Source organism: Tamandua tetradactyla, chromosome 6 (assembly GCF_023851605.1).
Source record: "Tamandua tetradactyla isolate mTamTet1 chromosome 6, mTamTet1.pri, whole genome shotgun sequence".
Lineage (NCBI taxonomy): Eukaryota > Metazoa > Chordata > Mammalia > Pilosa > Myrmecophagidae > Tamandua > Tamandua tetradactyla.
In genome coordinates this window covers 117,209,795-117,228,163 of record NC_135332.1, presented here as the reverse complement: position 1 = coordinate 117,228,163, position 18,369 = coordinate 117,209,795, and the positions used below count along the sequence as shown (strand labels likewise).

The 18,369-nt window shown below is 42.1% G+C and overlaps 1 protein-coding gene across 11 annotated transcripts in view; it reads left to right on the top strand.

The window, feature by feature from the left end:
- The window catches only part of STAU2 (staufen double-stranded RNA binding protein 2), a 363,048-nt gene that overhangs the window by 331,163 nt on the left and 13,516 nt on the right, over nt 1–18,369 (top strand). For 8 of the 11 annotated variants that reach the window (XM_077167009.1, XM_077167004.1, XM_077167001.1 and 5 more), the window contains one exon: nt 3,687–3,740. The exons of 2 other annotated variants lie outside the window; for them this stretch is intronic. In XM_077167009.1, coding sequence (XP_077023124.1) covers nt 3,687–3,740 — 54 coding nt within the window. Of the gene's footprint in view, nt 1–3,686; nt 3,741–8,441; nt 8,463–18,369 lie in introns of those variants that run through there. One more of the 11 variants, XM_077167014.1, reaches the window with a different exon arrangement.

Below are 18,369 nucleotides of genomic sequence, written 5' to 3'. Positions count from 1 at the left end.
TATTAATTTAAAAAAATTAAGAACAAACAAATACCTAACATCATTCCATTCTACATATCCTATTTAATTTTTGGTTTTTAATTCAACAATGCTCCATGGTAACAAGACTGTAATACATGCTGCCCACAGATCTGAATATTGTAAAAGTATATGTCTGAATGCTGAGTCTGATTCTGCCCTGTGGGGAGAGTACACCATCACAATTAAGTTATGCCAATACATGGATTCTTGTCTGGATTGGACCCAACACTAACTAAATATAGCCAATGAAGTTTGATTTGGCTGAGCTGCAGCTTTTCATCCATCCATCCATCCATCCATCCATCCAACCATCCATCCAACCATCCATCCATCCAAGATTTACTGAACACCCACTATGATTAAGGTTCTTTGTTGGGGTGAGAGAGAGAAATGAAGCACAGCCCTTGACCTTGAGTAGGTCATTGCTGGTGGGGTACAGAGACATGTAGTCTCACATATATAATGTAAAAATCTGTAATAAAGATATGAGCAAGCATTCTGGAATTACAAAAGACAGAGCAGCCCACTTTCAGGGAATTCAGAGGGGGTTTTGGCAAGGGAATGCTGTTTTAGCTGAATTTCAAATCACGTACAGTGGTTTTTCACTGGAAGACCAAAGGGACGGGCCCTCTAGGAAAGGGTACAGCCTAAGCAAAGCCACAGTGCAGCCCCTGAGGCTCACATTCTGGTTTGGGCATCTCTGGCCTACCCTGAACTACAGCGGCCCCAAGCCCGCTTGGCAAATTTCCCACCATTCTCTGGGTCAAGGCCTCTGGTAAGGAACGTCAGTGTCTCTGCAGTTAGAGTGAGCCTTCTGGGTGTGCAATCCTTTGACCCCGTCCTGTGGTTCTAGCTCCTGGACCCTCCACCCCAGCCCCTGAGATAATGGTAGTTTGACCAAAGTGGCCAAGTTCCCCAGATCAATACTGTTCCTCCTTCCTAAACCTTTCCACCATTAAATAGCAATGAGTCAGACCTAGCCCTAGCAGAGCAGACAGTAAGTTTCGTGACCTGCACCTTTGTACAAGGAGATGGGATCCAGATGGCCCTTCTGCCTGCAGCAAGTCATGTGTTTGGTGGATTTACACATGGGAGAATTACAGTGTCATGCTGCAAACACTGAGTGGGATGAACTGGCTAAATATTTCCATGTCCAATTGAAGCTGAACCTGTCTTTTAAGTATGAGCTGGATTGAAGGTCCTGCCAAAAACAGCCCTCTTCTAGCCTGGGGAGGATTTCGTCCTCCAGAGCAAACTCCTCTGCCTGCCCCTCAGCTCCCACCTCCTAGCACTAACAATCACAGACCTTACAGTCTGCAGCTCTGACGAGGTTGTCATTATTCCCTGGGGACGCAGTTTCACTGCTGGCTTTGCTATAAAGTCATGTAAGCAGTCATCTGTGTGTGTGTTAATGTATACCTACAGGCTGGGCATCTAGAACCTCTACACCTCAGTAAGCCTGAGATAATATTTAGTTGTGTTTGAAACAATGTCCCCTCTGGTCCTTTCTTCTTTCCTAGCAAGCACTCTTATTCTTCTTTCTTTAAGGATAATAAAATGCTAAACACCATTCAAATATAAAACATCACTGTGGACTATTACTGCTTTTGTTCTGTTGAAGAGAAGGGGTGAATAAAATGGTCAGCTTGTCCTGTTGGGGCCAACACACCCCAAACTCCATTGTTCTGGCTCCTGATCTTCACTCTCCTTCTGCTGCCACCACTGCCTTGAGTTTAGAAAAATAACCCTAAATACAGGTCTCAACAAAAATCACAAAAAGAAATACAGTAGTTTTATAATGATAATATCAAAGTATAAGCAAACTTATGAGTTAAAGGTAGATCCATTTAGCATATTTTTAATTTATGTCTGCAAATGAAGTAGGCAACCAGATAATCCAAGAAGAAATATTTTTATTCAAGGTTCTGCAAATTTTAAATTCGTCCAGTGGGTATTATATCACAGTTAGTGTCAGTGTTTTGGCATGTGTAATAAAATGCAACTTTATGAATGTGTGGTATTTAAAAGCTAACATGCAACATAAAATGCTGAATTTGTAGCTGCTAATTTGGACTGGTGAAAAGAATTCCTGTTTTATAGCTAGCTCTATTAAGAAAAACCAATTTAAGAGTCCTTCATTTTATAGATAACTTATTTACTAGGGATAACTAGATTTTGTATAATCTGTAATGTTCTGGGGTTTTTTCTCTAGGATCAGGTGTTCTTAAATAAGAGGAAGACAACATTTAGGGAAGGTGCCCATTTGTTTTCTGGCTGTAACAGCCCTGCAAAACCAAGTGGAGGCAGGCGACTCGGACCCCCAGCGTGGAGTGGGCACCTGACCAAGGGGTCAGCTCTGAGGACTACCATGCTAGGGCCGAGGGCCTGGCGGCTCGGACCCACACCTAGGACCTTTGCTTTCTTAAAAAATAATTCAAAGGATACATGCTTAAGCAGTACCTTAGTGTCTTTTAGAAAGAGATGCTATGAATTGGGTTACCAAACAAGAGTTGATATTTCTTGTTAGTATAAAAATGAAAAAAAAAAATCTACCTACCCTAAAAATTCACTACTTTTTTTTTTTTTTTTTTTTCAAGTTTCTCTTTTTGATTTCTGAAGAGAGCTATCCATTTTCAAACTGGTTTAGCTACTCAAGCCTCAAAACACCCAGGCTGTGACAAGCCCCTGGGCCAGTTTTTACCAGCTCAGTTCTGGTAGCAAAGTGCTTCTTAACTTTTTCCCAAACAGCACTCAGAATCTAAAGTATGTTTTCTGAATATATTAGCACCTTGGGTGTAGAGTGTAAATGGCATAAATACTGACCAAAGAAATGAGAGTATATACTTATGTGGTCACAGGAAAACAGCAAATGATAGTTTTTAAATTCTTGCTCAAGATTCAGATGTTTGGGATCAATAATTGTCAACAATGGTTCATGAATATGTAATATTTTATACACCACTGCAGGTGAATTTTGCCTCTACTGAAACGTATTTTCCCTGTTTCAATAATTGCCAGCCTTTATTGAAAAATGACAGGTGTCTCATTTTTCTCAGACTTTTTCTGCTTTGCTATAAAATTTTAAAGATGAGATGTAGAGATTACTGTTTTGCTAAGAAAACTGCAGCTGTCTTATCTTTGAGGATTATTTCTGCTGTTTTGTAATTTTCCCTTAAAGACAGAGTTAGAGTCTCTTACTAACCACAAATAGAAAATGCATTAGGTTTTAACAGCAGATCTAAATTAAAAGCTCAGTAACTTGGAACAAATGGACCCTCTAGTTCATTTCCAAACTAAAACTCTAGTTACATTTTATTGTTTCTAAGCCTTTCTTACTGCAAATCATCAATCCACGGACTTCCTTCTAGCTCATTCCAAGCTTTGAACTGTACCTTTATGGTGCTATAAATTAGCATGTCACCGAGATATACCATAATTTGCATTAATTTCCGTATAGTTGAAGGTGTCTATCTTTGAAGATGTCTTTACAATACTTAGCATGCTTTCAGAAAAGTGATGCCCAACTAAAAAATGTAAAACACTTTTAAAAAACATGTTTTGACTTTTATCTCAGGATGGAAAATAGAAGTGGTCAGAAGTGTGCGTGCAGTCCTGGAATCCAGAGCTCAACTTTCTGATACTTTAATACTATTGTTTCCATGCAGAGAGAGCAGCAGGAGGGAGAGAGAAAAGCCCAGCTCTGCACTCACCCACTGAAGGCAAGCAGCCATTTTAAAGATACCGTTACAGGGGGATATGCTCGGGGCTATAAAATTGTAAATGAATGCACTATAACGAGGGGTTGGGGTTTCAGCCGACCGCCATCCTACAGATGACCTGGTCTGGGCGCTTCTGCCAACCCGGCTATAGTGGTGCGGGCAGGAGATGGGTTGGAGAAGAGAGAGCGGACGATTCAGGGAAGCTCTTGGAAAAATTCCAGTGGGAACCCAAAACTCCCAGAGCCAGCCGTCGGGACGCCTTTAGAAGCTGCTGTCCTCTGCAGCACCTGCCTGCAGAGCCGCAGTGTCTGTGACGGGGGTGGGGGGGTAGGGGTGCCCGCCAGACCGATTCCCTGCATCCAGCTTCTCACTTCCACTGCCATGCCTGGCCCGCTCCACGCTGCATCTTTCAGAAGTTGATCTTTCAGTGGAATTTGTGTTCCAAGCTTTAAAAACAAAATTATTGGGAGGGTAAAAGAAAACCAAAGCCTTCTGTCCTTGGGCTGTGTGCCATCAAACGCCTTTAGCACCAGCCCCGAATTTCTGTGTCCCTTTGAAATGGACACAGTTTGGGTTGAGCCTACATTTCCTAGCATCTGGAGAAGAGGAGGGAGAATATACTATTTTTAAAAGGAACTTTCTGGAAAGTGTACAAGACCTAATAATTAAACAAAAATAAAAGCCAAACCCTCAGCTGCACAAACAGCCCTTGTTCTCTTCCAGCAAAGGTCTGTCAGGAGTGCCCACCTTCCTCTCCCCAAGAAGAGCAATTAAGGAGACCAGGAAGCGTCGCTGTGTTTGTCTGTTTTCTAGCAAAGCCTTTTCAGTCACCTCCTTTGATGTAGCTGTGAGTGTGGGAAGGGGGAGCTAAACCAGCGTGCTTAGTGTCTCCAGCCCTATTTGTAGGCACTGTTTTACAGAAGCGTTTTTTCTTTTTTAACATTTATTTTTTGAATCAGAGTGTACACATCTGTCTTTATACCCAGCAGCTTTTCTGGCCCCAAACAAGTTCTCTGTGAGTTTCCCCAACTGAGCTCAGTGGGATCTCTGTCAGCTGCAAGATTTATGTCATCTTTTTCAGTCCTGAGAACTGTTCCTTCAGCTTTGCACATCTGGATTTAATTGGAAAGACATTAAGTGCACTGGAAAGGCATATTTTAGGGCAGTTCTTTATAGACACCCCTATTAAAGCACTGACGGCTGCAGGTTAAAGTGGGATGAGCAAAGACAACGCATACGATAGCAGAAAGCACAGGATTTTGAAGAAACTGCTGAAAATTAGACCATCCCATTCAAAGATCATATCAATTTGGTTTTCCAAGGCTTATCAAGCACTGTGTCCTCTGCCAGCCTGCCAGGCTGTGGGATCAGCACATGGATGGTAGGCTCACCGGGCGTTTGTGGATATGGTTTCACCCCCTGACTGGTTTCCACATCCTTTTGTTTTGGCATCTGGAATGTGCAATACAAAAACATTTTAGAGAAGCAAGAGTTGGTTGGTAACTGAATATGCCGTCACTGCTTTGCCTCACCGTCCCCTCCAGGGGTGATGATAGAGTCCCCAGGGCCACCACACCCTGTGGTGTCTAGATACATAACCAGAGAAGCATCTAGTCAGCTTGGAGCAAAGACAGAGCACACTGACTTGTGTGATTTTAGCAAAATCCCTCACTCCATAACCTTCTTCTTGTTTAGCATACTAGGATTAGCTTTTTAAATAAACGTATCCCAGGCTGAAGACAGAGGAGTCCTCGGATGATCAGCATTGTACAAATGCATGTGAAGTTTTCAGACTGTGGCTTGTGTTCAAAAGGATAACTCCAAGCACAGAATGGTTGTGCCCAAAGGGATACCAGTCTCTTTCTTTCTTTTATCTGTATTATACTTTGAAGCCCTGGCCCTGCTAGTTGCTCAGGAGCAGCTTATATTCTCTGGAGTCCTAGCCCCGAAGTCTTTTCACTAGAGGGTAAAGTTGGTAGTTTCCTTTCTTTGGACTCCACCTCATCCAATATAAGTGACTTTGGGTAAACAGAGGTTCTTAGCCTCTCTTAAACCATGGGCCAGTTTGCAGTATCGTGAAACTTATGGACATCTTCACAGTGAATAATACTTTTGAAATGCATGAAATAAAAATGCATATGATTTCAAAAATGAAATTTGAATACAATTAAGAAAATATTTTTAAAATTTAGAAATAAGTGTTTCTTCATTAACATGCTGACCAACAAGGTCAACCAGTTGGTTTAATCACCATACTTCTAACATGCTTCCATTATTTCTGGTATTTTGCCTAAAGAAATGTTTCTGTTAGATGTTAATAACCATAAAGATATAACCTCTTCCCCATCTAAGTTCGTACAGCCTCCAAATCTGTCCCAGGACCCTTAGGGGCCCAGAGTAAAAACCTCCAGGTTGGTGAGAATGTCATCTAAGCAGACATCATGGAACATGAGTCTGTTTCCCCAGCACCCCCTTACCTCCAGGAGCCCTGGAATGTCCTCCTGCCTTTGTCCAGAACTATGTGCTTGCAAGGCTTTTTAACCTCAGTGATGTCCTTTGGGCCTCGCGGTAGACCTACTGGGAAAGTGTTGCTTTCTCTGGTGTTGGTGGAAGGTACCCAGCGTGCCGGGTCTGAGCTTGGACCTTGCAGCCCCTCCTATCTTCTGGGCCTCTCCCAGCAGGTCACTTCTTCATGCAGTGGGCTGGGAGGGGATTCAGGGAAGGCCTCTCCTCTACCTAACAAGTGAGACTTCTGGAAGGAGCCCAGTGAAAGCTGCTGTAACAAGGGGTGTCAGTGGTGGAAGAGCTGAGGAAAGAACAAGTAGGTTAGGAAGAAAAAACATGCGTCCACCCTGCAGGGCTTCTTGCTGTCTCCCTGCTGCCTGCCTAGCTGCCAGCAGAAGGCCCCTTCAAAAACACAAATCCACACACACCACTGGCTGCCCTGATTAAACCCATGCATGGCTGGAGTCCAAGCACTTTGAAATGACCTGCAAAGGTCCTCTGAGGCCTTGCTCTGAGCACATGTCAACCTCTCCTGCCACTCCAGGACACTGGCCATTCATTGTCCCCTATGCACATCATGCATGCCACTTCCCACCCTGGTGCTTTGCCACCTTTGCCCTTCTCTCACACTGGGGTTGGCCCACCACCACTCGTCCTTCAAGAAAGCTTAGTTGCATCTCATCCAGGAAGTCTTCTGAGCCTACCATGATGGGGATCCCCCTTCCTGAATACAGGGGTTGCTTCTTTACCTGTGGTTTCCCAGGGCCCAGCACTGCACTTGGCATGGGGCCACATTCCATAAATGTGGGAAGAACAAGTACATATAGCCATCCTTCCAGCCAGATGGTCCTCATTCCTGTTAATTCTGACATAGAAACCAGATCATCTGGGTTTAAGGCCAGTATGAGCCATTTACCAGCTCAGTGACCTTACACGAGTTTCGGAACCTCTTTGAGTCACAAGTTTCTGGGTAAACTCTGGGCATGGAACCAGGTCAACTTTTCTCATCCTTTTTAAAACCTGTGCCCCCTTTATCAAAATGATCTCTGATCCATGAATTCTTGTAATGCAAGATGATTTTGCCAATTATACATTCTCTGGTTTAAAACTCATTGATACTTATAGATGGAGGGAGAGGAAGCAATTTACAACAGGTTTATTTTAGCAGTTTGCTCAGAGTTTGCCTTGGGAAAGACCAGTCACTTTGTACTTGGGTTAGTCCAATGTAAAATCAAATAAGAACTATGCTGTGAAGGCAATGGCCTATCACAAGAGACCCAGGAAGCCCCATGAACTGTGTTTCCCCTGACCTGGCATCTCTCGGGCCTCCTGTGAGGGACTGTTGTTACTGATAAATTCCTTGGTCAATATTAGTTGCTTCCAAGTCCCCTTAGGGAAATGGTGAGAAAGGGGGAAAATTCAACTTCCCCAAGTGGAGAATTTTTGATATCCCACAAGCAGTGGGGACAACCAAAGCAATAGGCTGAGCCCCCAATCTTGGGGTTTGTTCATATGAAACTTAACCCCACAAAGGATAGGCTACTTAAAATTAGGCCTAAGAGTCACCCCCAAGAGAACCTCTTTTGTTGCTCAGACGTGGCCTCTCTCGCTCAGCCAACACAACAAGCAAACTCATTGCCGTCCCCCTCTCTACATGGGACATGACTCACAGGGGTGTAAACCTTCCTGGCAATGTAGGACAGAAATCCTAGAATGAGCTGGGACTCATCATCAAGGGATTGAGAAAGACTTCTCCATCGAAAGAGGAAAGAGAGAAATAAGACAAAATAAAGTGTCAATGACTGAGAGATTCCAGAGTCGAGAAGTTATCCTGGAGGTTATTCTTACACATTAAACAGATATCACCTTTTTAGTTAAGGCATAACAGAGAGGCTGGAGGGAACTGCCTGAAAATGTAGAGCTGTATCCAATAGCCATGTTTCTGGAAGATGATTGTATAATGATATAGCTTTCGCAATGTGACTGTGTGATTGTGAAAGCCTTGTGTTTGATGCTTCTTTTATCTAGTTTATGGACAGATGAATTAAACATATGGGTTAAAAATAAATAAATAATAGGGGGAACAAATGTTAAAATAAAATTAGTAGATTGAAATGCTAGTGATCAATGAAAAGGAGGAGTAAAGGGTATGGTATGTATGAATTTTTTTCTGTTTTCTTTTTATTTCTTTTTCAGAGTTGATGCAAATGTCCTAAGAAATGATCATGATGATAAATATACAACTATGTGATGAAAAAAGGAAGGTTCATATTGTATGTTGATTGGTTTCATTAATAAAAATTTTTTAAAAAAATGATTAAAAATATATATGTTAGTTGATTCCGGCAATTAGAGATAGGAAGAGGCTACACTTGTTCTCCCTTGTTTATGCTGTCCAGTAATATATTAAAATAAAAACAATTACACAAAATTTTGCCAACCGCAATATTTCTTAGTAAAAAGGTATAAGAGCTTTCATAAGCCCATTCATGTAAGTGCAAGGGAAACTCATCTCTGGCCTCAGGTGCTCCAGCAGGTTCAATCTGAGGAAGGTGCTTCAATGTTCTGACCTCAGGACCAGCTGACCCTACAGGCGGGTCGGGCAGCAGAGCCTCAGGAAGTGAGTGCCATGGAACGACGGGGCATGTGACCTCAAGGGCTACTGGGCTTGCCAATTCTTATTCCCTCAGAACTGCCAAGGAGTGGTCCTGTGCCATTTTTACAAAAGCTACTTAACTTGAGCACCACTTATTTTACCAATAAAAATATTACTTCTGATATCTTTTATGCTATGAGAGGAACAGACCTAGTATTCCAGAATTCCACATCTACTACCCTTAAACAAAGTTAGCGTATGCTCAGTAGTCATGCAAATTATAAACTGAGAGAGGGAGAAAAAGAAATTGCTCAGAGGAATCCTCAGTTATTTGAACTCCAGTCATATACATTAAGGGGCTAATGCAGTGGAGCTGAACAGACATTTCTTGAGCTCCTGCTCTGCTGGGCACTGGGTGAGCAAGACATGCCCCATGGCTTTGAGGCATTCCTTGCCTACTGCGGTAGACAGACAATCAGATAATTTTAGTATTATGCAGAACATGCTAACTGCACAGAGCAGACAATTGGTCCCAGTGTAGGCTTGCAGGCGGTTACCCAAAGGGGAAAATGTTTGAGCTGGATCTGGATGTTAAGAAGCAGCTAGGTTAAGAAAGGTTGGTGGCCATTTGGCTCCAAGCAGAGAGAACAGGGGGAGAAAGGCACAGGAGTAGATAACAGCATTATGTGTACAAGGGAACTACAGGCAATTTGGAGCTACAAAAAAGTAAGTAAAGTGGAAGAAGGGAAGTAGCAGAGGATGAAAGTTGGAGAGGCCCATTACATCATGTTGTAGGGAGCCCTGTTGCCATGCTCACTTCTGTTCTGCTGATGGTGAAGAGCTGTGAAAGGCTTTTAGCAGGAAAGGCTCACGTTAGAGAGTATGGGTGATAAGATTGGGACTCTACCTAGAATAATAATGGAAAGATGAAGTTCAAACTAGTTTTTACAGTGATCATGAATGTTGCTTCTGTTGAAGGAGAGATTTAAGACTGTGAAAGAATTTCTCTGAAGTCTTGCTCTAAATGCTGAAACTCGTATGAACTGATGGTTCTATGTCTGAGGTTCCCAATGATTTTTAAAGAAGGACTTGAACTGTTAAAGTTTATTTCAATGAGAGGAAGAGAAGTTGGAAACTTCTGAAAATCCAAGCACTAGACACCCTAACCAGTGTCCGGGTTCATGAGAATGGCCCAGCATATCTTCAGAGGGAAGGCAAACCCTTCCCTCATATTTCTAGAGGGTGGTAAGATATGCCTACTCATTTCATTTCCAAAGTGGGATGAAGTGTGATCTAACCATACAGACAGAAACAGGAAAAGCATTGCCAACTTTTAATAAATGTGGCTTTCCCATGAGTGGAAGCGAAGGGCAGAGTAGTTCTTTGAGGAAGGCCATTTCCAGGCCTGAGGCCTCTTCAGTGATTCCCTTTCCCTTCCAGGACCAGACTCCAGGCATTCAACCTGCTCTCCTGTTCTCTTTAAAGCAATCATTACCCATCTCTCCACATTTAAGTATTTTTCAAATTTTTATGAGAATTATTATTTTTAAATGAAGATACATTTCAAAGCATAGTTCCAACTTATTTTTTTAATTTTATTTTGAAATAATTATAGATTCATTGGAAGTTGCAAAAATCCCATGTACTCTTCATCCAGTTTCCCCCAATGGGAAAATATAGGTCTATAGTACAATCACCAAAACAGGATATTGACCTGGTACAATATGGGCGTATAGTTCTATGCTATTTTATGACGTGTAGATTCATATAACCACCACATCAATCAAAGATACAAAACTATGCCATCATTCAAAGATCATCCTTGTGCCATTCCTTTTAAAATCTCACCCTTCTCCCTCCCCCAAACCAGGCCATCACCAACCTTTGCAACCACTCCTACTAATCTGTTCTCTATCTCTATAAGTGTGTCATTTCAGGAACGTTACATAAATGGACTATACAATATGTGATCTTTTAACATTGACTTTTTTCACTCAGTCTACCACCCTTGAGGTCCATCCAACTTGTGTATGTATCAATAGTTTGTTCCTTTTTATTGCTGAATGGTATTCCCACCAGTTTGTTTAATCACTCACCTATCGTAGGATGTTGTGGTTGTTTCTAGTTTTTTATGATTACAGATGAAGCTTCTATGAACATTTGTGTATAGGTTTTTGTGGACATAAATTTTCATTTCTCTGGGACAAATGCTCAGAAGTGCAATTGGGGTTGTATGGTGAGTATATGTTTAGTTTTTTAATAAACAGCCAAACACTTCCAGAGTGGCTATGCCATTTTACCAGCAATATACAAGCAACCCAGTTTCTCTGCATCCTCTCCAGCATTGGTATTCAATTTTTTATTTTAGCTGTTTTAATAGTATAGTAATATCCCATCATGGTCTTAATGGCTAGTGATGTTGAACATATTTTCATATGTTGTTTTTTCTTTTTTTTTGGCCATCTGTAGATTTTCAGTGGAATGTGTCTTCATGTCCTTTGCTAATTTTGCATTCTTTTTTACTGTTGAATTTTGAGGGTTCTTTATATATTCTAGAAATGAGTCTTTTGTCAGATATGTGGTTTGCAAATATCTTCTCCCAGTCTATAGTTTCTCTTTTTCATCCTCTTAACAAGAACTTTCACAGAGCAGAAGTTTTTAACTTTGAAGAAGTACAATTTATCAATTTTCCTTTTATGGTAATTCTGTTTTTAAATATGAATAAGCCTGCTGTCCTCAGTCTCTTTCTTAGGATTCATCTTACCCCAATCTGACCACAAAGTGGGATGCAACCCCCCAGCAACAGGGGCTGTTCCTGTTTTAAGTGAAACCAAATAGAGACAGAACAATTATGGTTCCAGATTTTTATAAATGTCTATAGCCTTGCTCTCTCACCTATAATTTGTGACTTCTTTCTCAGACAATCATTTTTTCCCTTTTTATCTGGAGGTTGGAGTTTTCTAGAAATCCTCTGCCCGGCCCTTTGTCTTTCAGAAACCCAACCTCTCCCTGCCCCCATGGGAGCTCCTCCTGGAGTGAAGGGTATGAGGACCCTTCTGTAAAGGTTTCTCTTTGTCTGAAGGGACAATGGGGATTAAGAAAGTAAGCATCTGGAAATGTCTCCATGAAAAGTCCGTATTAAGGAAGGAGAAAAAGTCTGGCATTTCTTGGTAATGTTAGAGCCTGGAACAAGGGTCTTCAGGCCTCAGGTCACTCTGCTGGGCTCTGTGAGCCAAAGGCACGCACCCCCTGACTGCCGACTGAGCATCAACTCCATGCCAGTTTTGGGTCCTACAGATACAAAGGCAAACAAGATCCAACTCTGACCCTATTCTAAGGGCTTACAGTTTAATGTGGGAAGATCGAAATGTAGATTCCTCAGCAGGTGAATATGATAATATGGTACCATCTATGGTAATTGAGCTAATTACTTACCCAACCTGCTTCATCTTCTCCTCAGCTCCCAGCTAAACCACGTTACCCAACATCCCATGGCGTCAGGTGTGGTCCTGTCACTGAGTTCTGGCCAGTAGAATGTGAGCACTTTCAGTTCTACTTCATCAAATCCTCCCACATACCATCTTCCATTTTATTCTCCCTCCCACCTGCTGAATGGAGAAGACTGTAATGCATGCCTAGAAGGAGGTCAGAGTCCCAATTCAGAAGGGACCTGGGACCCTGACTGACCAGGGTCCATTGCCCAGATATACTCAGTTGCGTTTTCTGTGAGCCCTGAGCATCTGGGTCCTTTGTTTAGCAAGGAGCCTATCTTGACTAATATACAGGACACAGAAGTCAAAAGTCCGCCTCCCCTCCAGATGTAGAAAGGCTCCATGAAGAAGGTGCCTGACTTCCCTTGGGGCTCTTCCCACACTGCATCTCAGATCCACAGAAGCACTACTTACTTTTTTTTCACAAATCAAGGCATTGTCTTATGCTTTTTCCGCTTGTACTCATTCATTCGTTTTCCTTTTCTAAAATATGTCACCTTTATTTGGCTAAAGATATAAAGCACTGAAGTTGCATACTATCAAATTCCAAACAGCTATTGCTTTTAGCACCTCCCTCCACTTTCAGCAAATTCTTCCAGCCTTTTGAAAACTTAATTCATATCCTTTCCGAATATTTATCCAAACAGGCAGCTTTTTAATTCTGGCATGGTCATCACTTCTCCCCCTGGGCTTTGAAGCTACCAGATGCTGGAGGAAAAACATTCATAATATGCCTACAATCTACTTCAACATAGAATTCTATCCAATTGAATGTCAAGCACTTCTAAAGAATGCTGCTGGTTGATATAATGTCCCTTGCCCAAGTTGGGTTTTTTATTTTAAATTGCATATTAGAATGCTTCGTGTTACATTTTACCCCAAATTTATAAATCTATCACAAAGTCCTCTCCTATCCATTGTGCCTCTTTAGAAGAGTAACCATCAAGAGTAGAGTTTAACATGATATCTTTAGAAAGCAACAGAAGAAGAAAAATATTCTGCTTTTGTAAGAGAATGTACCCTCAGGCAAAAAAAAAAAAGGTCTTTGTCTCTTAATACATGTTGGGAACTGCCAGTTGTCATGCATGCAGCTTAAGATGGATTAGGGTTCCATCACCGATCATCACATAAATTTTTATACTTATATCCTTACATCTTCATTTGCAACCAAGCAGTTAGAAACACACTGTCTTTGGGTATCATATTAAAATGTGTCAGCCCGCTTACAGAATGCTAGCAGTTTCTTAAAACAACTAAGCAGAATTTTCTACGTAAGTGTTTGGCAGTCTAAACCATATCCCCAAAAGTATATTAAATTTCTTCTAAGTTAGGGGTGGAGGTGGGTGAGAGGGGCCCTTTGTGATCATAATTGTTCAAACACAAAGTATGTATCTTCATTGGATTGTATTGCCTTAATGAAGATGTTTTTAGGGGATCAGGATACCAGTTTTTCCTTTAAGATGGTTATTTAACCATAGACTTTAAAACTTATATTTGATGGAGTTTCTAAAATTTAACAAACCAAAGTTTTATATTATTATAATGACATGATTTTCTGTTCAGTTTTAAATAGAAATGATGTAGTTTACATCTTGAATTTTGCAATTAATTTGCATTTATATGAATTTTCTAAAATGAAGACTTTCTAGAAAGTATTTAATTAAAAAATTAATGCTAATGTAATTTCTTCCAAAGTTGCAATAATGTATCTAATTGGCATAAAGTAAGTTTATACTCTATGAGAACACCCATTTTGGAGACCTACCTTGATACTTTACTTACTTCATTTGGAAGATGAACATTTAGCAACTACTTGCTCTGGCTGAATAAGCAGTCTTTAAGTATCAAATGAATTACTACTTCTGGTTTTAAATAAAATGGGGGAAATAAGCTACCCTCTAATTTTTCATAGGAAACTTCTGATAATTAATAAACTGTATATATGAGTTCCTCAATGTCTCTAAGGGGGCCAAATATTGGTAAACATGGACACTGTTTTTAGCCATTCATTCATTCAGCCAATACATATTTATTGACTATCTAGTATTCTAGGTGTGGTGTATCCAGCAATGAACAAAACAAGGAACTACGCCCCCATGGAACTTATGTTCTAATGGGGGACACAGATAATAAGCAAACATATAAATAAAGATACAGTAAAATGTTATGGATAAGTACTAATAAATCAATAAATAAGAAATAAGAACTAAAATATAGGGAGCATGAGTTGAGAGACCATCAAGGTTGGAGTGGTGGTGATGGGAGCTCCTTTAGGTCAAGTGATCATGAAGAAGTGACATTTGTGTAGCAAACTGACGTGAGGGAACTAATGAAGATGTGAAGATCTGGGAGAAGAGTATTGCTAATCTGGAGAAAGCATATGAAAAGTCTATGAGACAGGAATGAACTCAGGCTTTTCTAAGAGGAGCAAAAAGTCCCATTTGGCTAGAGCTCACTGGGCTTAGAGGAGAGTGGTAGGTGACGAGATTGGAGGCACAGATGGGGCAAAATCATGTAGGGTTTTTAAGCTATACTGAGGAATGTGGATTTTATTCTACGAGTAGTGAGAAACCACTGGAGGGTTCTGAGCAGAGTAGTGACATGTTCTCATTTACATTACAGAAATATTGCTGAATACAGGAAAGAACAGGTTTTATCTGGGTAGGGATAAACAGAGAGAGGCCACTTAGGAGGCTGCCACATTCGTCTAGGTGAGAGATAATGGTGGCTTGGACTAGGATGGTAGCAGAGCGGGTGGTGAGAAGTGGTTAGATTCTGGATGTATTTCAAAGAAAAGCAAATTGCTATTATGTCAGATGTGAAAGGTAAGCGAGGAAGTGAGTGAAGCTGATTCCTAGGGTTTTTTGTCTGAGTACTGGTTGAATAGGGGCATGATCTCCTAGGGAAGGAGTGGTTTCAGGGTTGGTAATCAAGAGTTCAGTTTTGGGCAGGTTCACTTTGAAATGCTTATTAGGCATCCAAGTGGAGAAATCTACTAGGCAGTCATATATGTGAACTATATATGAGAAGACCAGCCTGAAGATGGGAATTTGGGGACCATCAGCGTTTATAAGGAATTTAAGCCATAGGACTCAGTGAAATCATCTAGGGAACAAATACGGACAGAGAAGACAAAAGATCTCAAGGACCAAGGATGGATTTTAAGAGTCAGGAAGAAGAGGGAAAACCAGCAGCTTAGGAAACTGGGAAAGGGTACCCAGTGAAATAAGAGGAAAAGCAAGAGGGTGGGAGGTTCTGGAAGTCAAGTGAAATCTGGCCTTTTAACATTAGGAAAAAATTTGAAGTTGCTGATTAACATACATTCTTCTGCAGAATCTAGTTAGCCCACTAAATATCTGGTCCCAGCCTACCAGAGTTCTCAGCCTTGGCAGTGACCCTACTGAAGTCTAACTCTAAATCTTGGCCCCAGTTCTAAGCTCCCAGTGCTGAGGTCAGTCTAGCCTGGACTTACTCTCCTATCCAGATAAGTCTGGCAGCCTTTACTGCCAGCTTGGCATTTTCTCAGTTCACCCCTCCTGCCCCTTCACTCTCCTGAAGACCACAGCTCAGGCAGAGCATAAGAGGAAGTAAGGAGGCAAATCAAAGAGGGAGTCTCATATTTTCAGAACCTGTTCTCAGACCCTTGCTCTTTCAGGGCTCCATTCCTTTGTATGGCTTCAGCTATTTCTTGAGTATGGGAATGATCCATTTTCTCACTTGGTTGAGAGGGGGTACAATATAGTGATTAAGAATTCAGATTCCAAAGTCAGACCGACTTATGTCCAAATTCCAGATCTGCCAGGAATAAGCCGTGTGGCCTTGTGCATATTACTTCAGCTATGTCTCAGCATCCTATCTGGGGATGAGAGCCAAGCCTATCTGATACAGTCACTAACTATGATGATTAAATGAGTTAGGAAGCATCAGGTCCTTAGAGCAGAGACGGTGCTCAGTCAGTACAAGATGTGATTGTCATATAACAATGGAGTCACATGGCTGGAAGGAGGTGGAGCCATTGTTGAGCCCAGGTTTGTTCAACTGCCATCCCAGGCCCCCACCCACCCCTGAGCATCCACCAGCATGAGCCCGGCCCACTCCATATGCAGGTTGCTGCAAGTATGGCTTGATGTTTGTACGCAGAGATGTGCTGGAGCAGGCTTGTACTAGCTGTCTGCCTAAATCCATACTCAGGGAAGTTACCTTGGAAGTTTGAAATCAGCCATGGTGAGGGTATCAACAGATGCTACCATGGGGGCTTTTTGTTTCCAGACAGATGGTTGTTAAGCATTTACCAACACTCCATTGTACATGGCAGAAAACTCCAGGAACTCCATAAAAATTATGTATTACTGCCTATGATAGAATGGTTTTCCCCACTCCATTTTCTAAATGGAAAGGTTTAGGAACAATAAAGAATAGACATTTTCTCATATGACCTAAAGTAAAGCTGGGATCCAAAATTTTACCCCAATGACAGCTTGGCTTTCCCCAGCCAACCATACTTATAGCATGTTACTTCATTTTAAATGCCACCTCTTCAAAAACTGCTCACACTGCAACTTTCTTTCCCTGTGCAGCCTTGCTTGGGTATGCAGGCCTGAGTGAGTGTCACAGAGCCTGAGGGACAAGAGACCTTCACAGGTGCCCATCCCCAGCATCACCTCCCAGGTGATGCAACAGATAGCACCTCAATGGGCATCACGGTCTCACCTCAGTTTCCAGCCTGCACTCACTGGACATGAGGTTTCATCTTGTCTGGTCATCAGATCTGCTAGCCTGTGACTTCTACCCCTTGGACTTGGCTCAGTATTTCCAGAACTAGGCGCCTCCCTTCTCCACACAACAGCTTTCAAATCATCAAGACACTCATCATGCTCCTCAGTTCCCACTTGCACTCCCAGCTCCAGCCTCCCTGAGCTGTTTTGCAAATGCAACTCCCTCTGCCGAGAGCACCTTCCCCTTGCCTCCCTGATAACTCCCCCCACCCTCACTATCCCCCAGGGCCCCCCCTCTGGGATACCTCTGCCTGACTTCTCTGGGAAGATTTAAATGCCTTTTCTCAGTGCCACTGTGGTTTATTCTTTCTTTGTAGCGGTCATCTTGTCGTATTGACAATGTTTGCATGCCTGCCTCCCTGTGGAATGCCTGCCATGAAAAGGCAGGGACTGTGTATGTTTGTCTTGGTTTCCCTGGTGCCTAGCATGGTACTTGATTCTCAATAAATGTTTGTTGAGTGAATAATGGTACCCAATAATGAATCATCAAGCAAGGCCCCTCCCTTGTGGAAATGATTAGATGGTGACAAGAGCTGTGAGGGCGATAGCTGTGGTGATGTGTTTTTGGAAGGGGCATCCTTTCAGTGTGGAGGTCAGGGGAGCCCTCTCTGGAGCTGAGAGCAGAAGGCTGAGGAGCATCTCCAATAAGGAGTGCTCAGTGGAGGGACCAGCCAGCACACATCTCTGAGGTAGGAAGGGGTTTGTTGTAGCCAGCCCATAGCATAATTAGTGAAGGGGAGAGTTGTGCATGTGTCCCTAGAAAGAGTTTCAATTTCATTCTAAGGGAAAAGGGAGGCCATTGAAGGATTTAAGCAGAGAAGTGATTTGGTGCAATGGTGAAGTCTGCTTCAGGAGGCCTGGGAGCTCTTCTGTTCCTGCCTGGGGTGGCCTGGAGGAAACCAGCCGCGGCCACTGAAGGGCCAATCCGATTCTCAGCCCTTGCCTCCCCATCCTCCCATACCTCGGCCAAGCCCTCCTGGTCTCCTTCTCTGGCCAACACCAACGTGGTCTCAGGACAGAATCCACCATCAAACTTTCACATTTTTCTGCCCACTCCAGGATTCTTATGTCTTTAGAGATCTATCAAAGAAATGAACGTGTGAATATGTTGGGATGTAATTTGAAAACTACCTTTAAAACACATCTTTGAAACTATCAGGGAAATTTTAACATGACTGGGGTATTTCGATACTATAAAGGATTTATGATTAACTTTGTTTGGTGTGATAACGGCATATATCTGTATCTGATATTTGCTTTAG